At 41.6% G+C, this 10,631-nt stretch overlaps 1 protein-coding gene across 3 annotated transcripts in view; it reads right to left on the bottom strand.

Moving 5' to 3' along the window:
- TIMM9 (translocase of inner mitochondrial membrane 9) overlaps positions 1 to 10,631 on the bottom strand; it is a 28,103-nt gene that overhangs the window by 8,014 nt on the left and 9,458 nt on the right. For all 3 annotated transcript variants that reach the window (XM_053697312.1, XM_053697313.1, XM_053697314.1), the window contains exon 3: positions 10,355 to 10,450. In XM_053697312.1, the coding sequence (XP_053553287.1) occupies positions 10,355 to 10,450 (96 nt within the window). The remainder of the gene's footprint in view (positions 1 to 10,354; positions 10,451 to 10,631) is intronic.

Raw genomic sequence — 10,631 nt, 5'->3', positions numbered from 1 at the left:
ATGTGTCTGTGAGAGAATGTTAGAGTGTGTGAGTGAAAGTGCGTGTCAGACTGAGAGAGTGTATGAGATATAGGGTGGGAGAGTGTTTATGTGTCTGTGAGAGAATGTTAGAGTGTGTGAGTGAAAGTGCGTGTCAGACTGAGAGAGTGTATGAGATATAGGGTGGAAGAGTGTTTATGTGTCTGTGAGAGAATGTTAGAGTGTGTGAGTGAAAGTGCGTGTCAGACTGAGAGAGAGAGAAAGAGAGAGTGTATGAGATATAGGGTGGGAGAGTGTTTATGTGCCAGTTGCAGATATTTGTAAAAAACAAATACAGCACAATTACTCGGCTTTCAGAACAAGCCTTGTTGCAAGAGCCACTTGATGAGATGTTTTCTGAATGTAATTTGCAATTTTACTTGGATAAACCTTGCAGCCCTGAATGATCTTCACAGAATAAGTGTATTAAAAATTACAAAAATATGAAATAAAAACAAAAACAAAGGAAAAATCCCCATAAAAATGTTTATATTCCTCGCCTATGAATGTGTGTGGGAAAATGTCAGTGCCTCTGAGAGAGAGAAAGAGAGAGTGTATGAGATATAGGGTGGAAGAGTGTTTATGTGTCTGTGAGAGAATGTTAGAGTGTGTGAGTGAAAGTGCGTGTCAGACTGAGAGAGTGTATGAGATATAGGGTGGGAGAGTGTTTATGTGTCTGTCAGAGAATGTTAGAGTGTGTGAGTGAAAGTGCGTGTCAGACTGAGAGAGTGTTTATGTGTCTGTGAGAGAATGTTAGAGTGTGTGAGTGAAAGTGCGTGTCAGACTGAGAGAGTGTATGAGATATAGGGTGGGAGAGTGTTTATGTGTCTGTGAGAGAATGTTAGAGTTTGTGAGTGAAAGTGCGTGTCAGACTGAGAGAGTGTATGAGATATAGGGTGGGAGAGTGTTTATGTGTCTGTGAGAGAATGTTAGAGTGTGTGAGTGAAAGTGCGTGTCAGACTGAGAGAGTGTATGAGATATAGGGTGGGAGAGTGTTTATGTGTCTGTAAGAGAATGTTAGAGTGTGTGAGTGAAAGTGCGTGTCAGACTGAGAGAGAGAGAAAGAGAGAGTGTATGAGATATAGGGTGGGAGAGTGTTTATGTGTCTGTGAGAGAATGTTAGAGTTTGTGAGTGAAAGTGCGTGTCAGACTGAGAGAGTGTATGAGATATAGGGTGGGAGAGTGTTTATGTGTCTGTGAGAGAATGTTAGAGTGTGTGAGTGAAAGTGCGTGTCAGACTGAGAGAGAGAGAAAGAGAGAGTGTATGAGATATAGGGTGGGAGAGTGTTTATGTGTCTGTGAGAGAATGTTAGAGTTTGTGAGTGAAAGTGCGTGTCAGACTGAGAGAGTGTATGAGATATAGGGTGGGAGAGTGTTTATGTGTCTGTGAGAGAATGTTAGAGTTTGTGAGTGAAAGTGCGTGTCAGACTGAGAGAGTGTATGAGATATAGGGTGGGAGAGTGTTTATGTGTCTGTGAGAGAATGTTAGAGTTTGTGAGTGAAAGTGCGTGTCAGACTGAGAGAGTGTATGAGATATAGGGTGGGAGAGTGTTTATGTGTCTGTGAGAGAATGTTAGAGTTTGTGAGTGAAAGTGCGTGTCAGACTGAGAGAGAGAAAGAGAGAGTGTATGAGATATAGGGTGGAAGAGTGTTTATGTGTCTGTGAGAGAATGTTAGAGTTTGTGAGTGAAAGTCTGAGAGAGTCTGTGTGTCCCTTTTCTCATCTCCCTCCTTTCTGTCCTCTAACACTAATTTTGCTCTTGCTCCCTTTTTTCTTTCCCTCCAAACCTTCCGAGGTGCATGCAGGCTTAATTCAACCCACCTGAGTGTATGCAAGTGTTTTGCTAGCGGTGGTGAATATTTACTTTAGAAATGCCATGAAAAAAAATAAATGTCATTTAACACCCAGACAAAAAATATTAAGGCTGAAAAAGGCCTAAAAGCTTGGATTGGTGGGGGGTAGGGGGAGCAGAATTTTGAATGCCTAGGGCAGCACAAAACCTAAATACATCCCTATTTCAGAGCTATGAAATGTGAGGGAAAGTATTTGAAAGAAGTATTTTCCCCCTTTCCACCAAGCGATCTACTGGCTCCATTAGGGACATGAAACCCAAAATTTTTCTTTCATGATTTAAATAGAGCATACAATTGTACAACTTTCCAATTAACGTCAGTTAAATTTACTTCATTCTCTTAGTATCCTTTTCTAAAGGAGCAACAATGCACTACTGGGAGTTAGCTAAATACATCACATGAACCAATGACAGAGGCAATCACCAGTTACCTCCCAGTAATGCATTGCAGCTACTGAGCCTACCTAGGTATAGTGGACACTAAGAGAACAAAGTAAAATAGATAACTGAAGAAAATTGGAAAGCTGTTTAAAATTGTATGAATAATGACAGAAAAAGTTGTTGTTTTTTTATGTCCCTTTAAAGGGACATAATACTCATATGCTAAATCACTTGAAACTGATGCAGTATAACTGTAAAAAGCTGACAGGAAAAATAAATTTATGCTTACCTGATAAATTTCTTTCTTTTTAGACACGATTAGTCCACGGATTTCATCCTTACTTGTGGGATATCGCCTCCTGGTCAGCAGGAGGAGGCAAAGAGCACCACAGCAGAGCTGTATATATAGCTCCCACTCCAGTCATTCGACCGAAGTTAGGAAGAGAAAGGAAAAGCCAAGGTGCAGAGGTGTCTGAAGATTAACAAAAAATAATAACCTGTCTCATAGAACAGGGCGGGCCGTGGACTCATTGTGTCTAAAAAGAAACAAATTTATCAGGTAAGCATACATTTTCTTTTCTTTTTAAAGACACGATGAGTCCACGGATTTCATCCTTACTTGTGGGATACAATACCAAAGCTAGAATACACGGATGAAAAGGGAGGGACAAGACAGGGAACCTAAACGGAAGGCACCACTGCTTGAAGAACCTTTCTCCCAAAAACAGCTTCAGCCGAAGCAAAGGTATCAAAGTTGTAAAATTTTGAAAAAGTTGAAGAGAAGACCAAGTAGCAGCCTTGCAAATCTGCTCAACTGAAGCATTATTTTTGAATGTCCATGAGGAAGCAACAGCCCTGTTGGAATGAGCCGTAACTCTTTCAGGAGGCTGCTGTCCAGCAGTCTCATATGCAAAACGGATGATATTCTTCAACCAAAAGGAAAGAGGTAGCCGTAGCTTACTGACCCTTACGTTCTCTAGAAAAAATGTCAAACAGAGAAGACGATTGACGAAAGTCCTTAGTCGCCTGTAAGTAAAATTTTAAAGCACGGACGTCCAAATTGTGCAGAAAACGTTCCGTCTGAGAAGAAGGATTAGGACACAAGGAAGGAACAACAATCTCCTAATTAATGTTCTTGTCTGAAACAAACTTAGGAAGAAAACCAAGTTTAGTACATAACACCACCTTATCCGAATGAAAAATAAGGTAAGGCGAATTATATTGTAATGCCGAAATCTCAGACACTCTTCGAGCAGAAAAAACGGAAACAAGAAATAAAACTTTCCAAGATAACAACTTAATATCTATGGAATGCATAGGTTCAACGGAACCCCTTGAAGAACTTTAAGATCTACATTCAAACTCCATGGAAGAGGAATTGGTTTAAACACAGGCCTGACTCCAAGCAGAGCCTGACAAAAGGATTGAACAACTGGGACATCTGCCAGACGCTTGTGTAACAAAATAAATAAAGCAGAGATCTAACCCTTTAGGGAACTCGCTGATAAACCCTTCTCCAATCCTTCTTGGAGAAAGGACAAAATCCTGGGAATCCTAACTCTACTCCATGAGTAACCCTTGGATTCACACCAACAAAGATATTTACGCCCTATCTTATGGTAAATCTTCATAGCTACAGGCTTACATGCCTGAAATAAGGTATCTATGACCGAATTGGAAAACTTGCTTGTATAGGATCAAGCGTCCAATCTCCAAGCAGTCATCTTCAGAGAAACTAGATTTGGGTGAAAGAAAGGACCCTGAATAAGAAGGTCCTACCTCAACGGAAGTGTCCAAGGTGGCAGAGATGACATGTCCACCAGATCGGCATACCAAATCCTGCGAGGTCACGCAGAAGCGAGGAGGATCACTGATGCCTTCTCCTATTTGATTTGAACAATCACCCGGGAAGAAGCGCAAACGGGGGAAATAGATATTCTAGGCTGAAGGACCAAAGAACTGCCAAGGCAGCTATCAGCTCGGACTGGGGGCCCTGGACCTGGACCCCAGAAGCCTGGCATTCTGACAAAATGCCATGAGAACCAACTCCGGCCGACCCCATTTGAAAATCAGATTGGATAATACTCCCGGATGGAGTTCCCACTCTTCCGGATGAAAAGTCTGTCTACTCAGAAAAATCAGTTTCCCAAGTGTCCACCCCTGGGATATGGATCGCTGACAAATAGCAAAAATGAGCCTCCACCCACTGGATATTCTTGGCTACCTCAACCATCGTTAAGGAACTCCTCGTTCCTCCCTGATGATTGATGTAAGACCGTCGCCATGTTGACCATCTGAAAATTGATGAAACTGGGCCGAAGCCAACTGAGGCCAGACCAGAAGAGCCTTGAAGGTTGTTATAAAAAGAACAGACTCCGCTGAGTCCACACTCTGCTAAATCCTGTTCCCTGGTATAAGTGATCCAGAGACAACCACCATAGAAGAGAGTCCCTTGTCTCCTGATCCAGAGTTATTTGAGGAGACAAGTCTGCAAAGCCTCTGTTCCATTGCCTGAGTATGCTTAACTGCATAGGTCTGAGGTGGAACGAACAAACAGAATTTTAAGGGTCTCAAGGCGCAGCTCATTTTATCAATCTTGGAAGGATGAAAGGCTGAGTGGACCTCACCAGAAATTTAACCTACAACCCTTGCGTTGTTACAGAGCTCAGCCACAGTGACTTAGCATGCTGAGCTATCTGTCCGGCTATTTTCCATTGCCGTCACCATCAGCCCGATTACCTCTATGTACTGAGCCACTGAAAGCCAAGAAGTGGACTGAAGGACTAGACCAGTATCGATAGACCTTGTATTCCTGACCTCAGTCAGAAAAATCTTCATTGATATGGAATTTGTCATGATTCCCAAGAAAGCTACCCTTATGCTTGGGACTAAGGAACACTTTTCCAAAGTCATCTTCCACCCGTGAGATCACGGGAAATATAACACCATGTCCGTGGAGTGGATATCTTGCTTGCTGTAAGGATGACGCCTGGACTAGGATATCAGCCAGATAGGACACACTGCAATCCCCCATAACTGAAGCACCGCCAACAGCGATCCCAGGGCCTCCGTGAGAACTCGGAACTGTGGCAAGACCGAAAAGGGAGCACCACGAACAGGAAGTGTTTGTCCAGAAAGGCAAACCCTAGAACTTGAGACGATTCTCATGAACGGCACATGAAGGTACTCATCCTTTAATCCACTGTTGTCATAAATTGACCCTCTAGGATCAAGGAAGGAATGGAACAAATTAATAGTTTCCATCTTGAAGGACAGTACACTACTAAAATGTAGAAGCAAAAAGTTCCTCCTTTACGTGTGCAGAAAGATTTGAAAGCCTCTCTTCCAACCCACCACAATAGGCTAAAAGTACCAAATACAGCAATAATGGGCAGAAGCAAAATACTCTTTAACTCACATATGTGTCACAGAGTCCGTGGCTCTCGGTCCTTGGGGAGCACATTCAAACTACTACCTGCAGTGATTTGGCTATGCCGTCCGCTCTCCTCCTCAAGCCGCCCGTAATCTTGAATTCAATGCGAGTGTGTGTGTAGCTTCCGTGTGCGGCTGTTGGCGTGTGACTCAAGTTCCTTGTCACACCTCTGCTTCCTATTGGGTGGGTGAAGGGGCTCGCTCCATGAGCGATATGACCGGATCCTTCTTATTGGCTCAACATATAAGAGAAATTAAATGAAGAGAAATCCGTTACTTCCTCGTTTGAAATTACGCAAAGTAAGCTTTATTATGGTTTAAAAGCAGGCACATCATTCCACAAATACAGCACCCAGGGCTGCAGCACGGGATGGTGGTCACTAATGCTGACGCGTTTTCGGCTCCCCTCGCCTTAGTCATAGCATGCTATGACTACGGCGAGGGGAGCCAAACGCGTCAGCATTAGTGACCACCATCCGTGCTGCAGCCCTGGGTGCTGTATTTGTGGAATGTTGTGCCTGCTTTTAAACCATAATAAAGCTTACTTTGCGTAATTTCAAACGAGGAAGTACCGGATTTCTCTTCATTTCATTTCTCTCATACTTAAAAAATGGTCTGAAGATTCCCCTTTTTCGGGAACCACAACCAGATCGGTATAAAAAAAACCCAGATCCTGTGCCAGTATTAGAACTGAAACAATCACTCCCAGGTCTGAGAGGTTTCCTACGCAGTGTAAGGACGTCTCTCCTTTTGTCTGATCTTCAGACAACCTTGAAAGCAGAGCCTGCCTCTGAGAGGAAAACATTTGAGCTCGAAACCAAACTTAAGCGAAAATGGAAAGTCATCCCCCTACAAGACCCAATCCCGGACCGGGGCATGTTCTCCATGCTGTCTTTGATTCAACAGCAGGCTATGTGTTTTTTATTTTTTTTATTTTCGTCAAGCCAGGTCCCAACAATGTCTGCTCCTGGCAAGGAATCACCAAAAGCTTAGTTTTAGAACATATATCCGTAAAACAAGGCCCTAACCATAAGGTTCCAAGAGCTGGAACAGAGCCACCTATACTCCCAGTTTGATAACTGGAAGGGAAGAAATTGAAATAAAGGAATTAGCCAATGTGAAAGCTTTATCCAGTCCTGGATTTTATCCAGGAAAGCTACTAACTTAATAGCATCAGACAACACATCAAAACAATATGCCGTCACACTAGTGACGGTAGCCAAGTACACAGATGGTTCCCATTCCTAAATGTTGTCCATAAGACTATACTCTCGTAGTGAATTTGAAACTACTCCTTCCCCCCTAGGGAATGTCGTCCAGCCTCCTTAGCTGAGTCGGCTATGGGAAACCGTCTTGTAAATATAGGGAATGTCGTCCAGCCTCCTTAGCTGAGTCGGCTATGGGAAAACGTCTTGTATATATAGGGAATGCCTAAGGTACCAATTCCATCTGAAACTGAGATTCTCAGTAACATGAAGGAACCTTTTAGAATAGCAACCCCTCTAGCAACGCCTTTCTTTTTTTTTTTTTTTTTTTTTTTTAGTTTTTATACCTCGTGGAAAAATATATAATGCATCATAACCCCGAGCGGAGTGTGAAGGAAACGCAGGGCACTGCATGTGGGCCATAAAATTTCGATGGAAACTATAGGAGAAATTTGTGACCATTGTTAACAGACACCAAAACAGCAATCGCCGTAGAGGGAGTAGGTTCAAAAAGAGAAAATAATTTTTCAATAAATTTTCCACATAGGAAACGATACTGTTCCTTTAAATCTGAAAAGTAATTCTATTCTTGTGTGCGTTCGTTTCATCCTCAGTCACAAGGGATGAATTAACAAACAAACAGCTGAAATTTATTTATTACAATGTACCCAGAACAAAACGTTACTGTCTCTTTAAATCTTAAAGTAACTCAGTTTTGTGTGCTTTTGTACCATCCTACGTCACAAAGGATGAATTAACAAATAAACAGCCACAATTCTTTCAATAAAATTTACACAGAAAAAATGTTACTGTCTCTTTAAATTTTAAAAGAACGTCTAATTTCTGTTGTGCAGAAAACAATCCAATAAGAATTTTAACATTGCTGTAAATAGACATCGCTATGTACATCAAAAAAGCAATGTCTTGTGTAACAATACCAAATTAAATTTGCAAGGAACCGCAGAGCACTGCCTGTGGGTCATAACATTATTTTGGACACTATAGGAGAAAATTGTGGCATGGATTGACCGGTGTCACCAGACTCCTAATAGCAATCGCTTTAGAAGGAGTATATATAATAAAATATTAACACATAAAAAAACCAGTACTGTTTCTTTAAATATTAAAATAACATTATCTTTTGCGTGCATTTGTAGCATCCTATCACAAAGGATGAACTAAACCAAGCAACTGAAATCATTATAGTAAAGATAACAGATAAAAAACTTTACTGTCCTTTAAATTTTTAAAGACCACATTGTGTTTATTGTGTGCTTTTATCTTAAAATTGCAAACTGACATTTAATTAGTAAGCAAAAATGTTCTGGACCTACTGAACCTCAGCTATTGTGCTGAAGGTGCCCAAGTGTCCAAGTTATCCCTATAACGATGTATTTAGGTCTAGCACTGAGCACTTCATAGTAGTGTTAAACGCTCTACCCTCCGGTATCATAATGGAGGTAGAGAGCGCAACTAACAAATGCTCGATATAGCTCCGCCCCTCGTGGGCGTGATAGGACTCCATCTCCCAGCACTCTGATTGTACTGTGTCCAGAGATGGAGGAATGAGCTCAAAAACGGCGGGAAGATAACTCCGCCCATCGTGGGCGTCACCGTACTTAACTCCCGGTCGCCATTAAGATCTTATAGATCTGACACCGGGGGATATAATAACTAAAACAAATGAATAAAAGTTTAGCCGAGTATGCTACCGCATGTCAGGTAGCTCTATCTTCCACAATAGTGACTCAAAACACGTCTGTGTAAAGTAACATTATCTTTTGTGTGTTCTCTGATGCCAAATAAATTTCTTAAGCCCCAGTGCCTGCCAAACAAAGCTGTGCTGTCATAGGATCCCCTCCCCTGTATAAGTCTAGGAGGATAGCGTCCTAACATAAGAGATCTGTCTCATAAAGTGCCCCACTTCCTCTGAGGTTCCCAGACCCAGAATAAAAAGTTGGCACTTACCTTTAACATCTGACCGACAGCAGGGCAGCCCAGCAGGTTTAGGAGGTCCTCTCCCTCCCATAGCCCTGTGGAAAATCATAAGCCTGAGTTAAGTATGCTTAGGCTGTCAGGAGAAGGGCAGCATAAATGTATAGGAGGCGCAGTGAGAATTATGTCCCACCAGTTCCTATTGCTCTAAAGCCACCAATAGCTCTACTACAGAGACCGATATGGACTACGGCTACACCCTAGAACAAAGTAGAACTCTCTGGCACTACTTTAAAAATAATAAAATCTTGATTGAAGAATCTTTAACTAACACCTCACTTTACCTCTTCCTATCACTAACGTAGGCAAAGAGAATGACTGGAGTGAGAGGGAAGGGGGGAGCTATATATACAGCTCTGCTGTGGTGCTCTTTGCCTCCTCCTGCTGACCAGGAGGCGTAATCCCACAAGTAAGGATGAAATCCGTGGACTCATCGTGTCTTTAAAAAGAAATATCACCTGAGCATCTCTATGTAAAAAAAGGAAGATATTTTACCTCACAATTTCCGCAACTTAGCAGAGTAAGTTCTGTGTAAAAAGTTATACTTCAGTTACTGCCCAGCTGCAGGTAAAAAAAATAAGAAATGAACAGCAGCAAATCAGCATTTTACTGTGATCTCATGAGATTTCACTTAACTCTCATGAGATTTCATTGTAAACTTCCTTACAGTGAATAGGGAAATAAGATTAGTGTGCACGAAGCTCAGTCCCTTGCTTGCTATATAAATACTAGTTATTATTATTGTCCCGGGACAGACATACTGATTTGCTGCTTAGAAATCCTTTACAATGGGGTTTGAATACTTAGGACATTTTGAGGTAAAATATCTTCCTTTTTTACCTAGAGATGTTCAGGTGATATTTTCTAGTCAGCTTTTTACAGCTATGGTGCATCACTTTCATGTGGTTAAACATTTGGGTATCATGGCCCTTTAACAGCAGTATGCAGGGACAGTGGGGATTCTTTTACTTGATCCGTGCTACAATGTATAGACACACAAATATTATATAAAAAGGTAACAATTTAATACATTCCAACTTATATGGCTCCATTTATTAAGCAGCGGATTCTGCTTCGGAGCCCCATCGTTTCTGGTCCGCCAGAAATTGAAGTTAAGAAGCAGCGGTCGTAAGACTGCTGCACCGTAACTTGTCTGCCACCTTTTCGGTGGCGGACTGAAAACATCCCGATTTCACCAGAAATGCTTGTGCAATGTTAAATGCAGACAGCGTATGCTGTGGGCATTTAGCGAGGTCGAGCCGACATGATTCCTTACAGCGAATCATGTCCAATCGACTAATGTTAAATCTACCCCATGGGTCATTGAGAGGAAATTGTAAGAGGGATTTTTATTGAACAATCTTTTACAGATCATTTAGGTTAATCTGAATAAAGAATAGAGGATTTAGCGTAAATAACTTATTTCTAATTGCGTCATGCAACAGCATAAAGAAGAAAAAACAGTCATACCTCTTCTGTTTTAACTTCTCGTGTAGTGAAATCTTTTACGCAGTCGAGAAAACAGTTTTCTGTCAGTTTATTATATGTTCCAAGAAATTCTTTGAACTGCAAACAAACAACAAAACCATTAATATTGTATCAATAACCATTTAACAGCCGTCTACTCAAATCCACATTATAGTCTATATATTTATTTAAAGACAGCGGCTATACCCCCAGAATGTGCACTGCAAGCCGTGTAATACCGTTAGGGCTGCCTCTGTGATTTGCATGGGTTATGTAGAAA

The sequence above is a fragment of the Bombina bombina genome, chromosome 1 (assembly GCF_027579735.1).
Source record: "Bombina bombina isolate aBomBom1 chromosome 1, aBomBom1.pri, whole genome shotgun sequence".
In the NCBI taxonomy this organism is placed as follows: Eukaryota; Metazoa; Chordata; class Amphibia; order Anura; family Bombinatoridae; genus Bombina; species Bombina bombina.
Note: the sequence above shows the minus strand (reverse complement) of the source record. Positions and strands in the feature narration are given on the sequence as shown.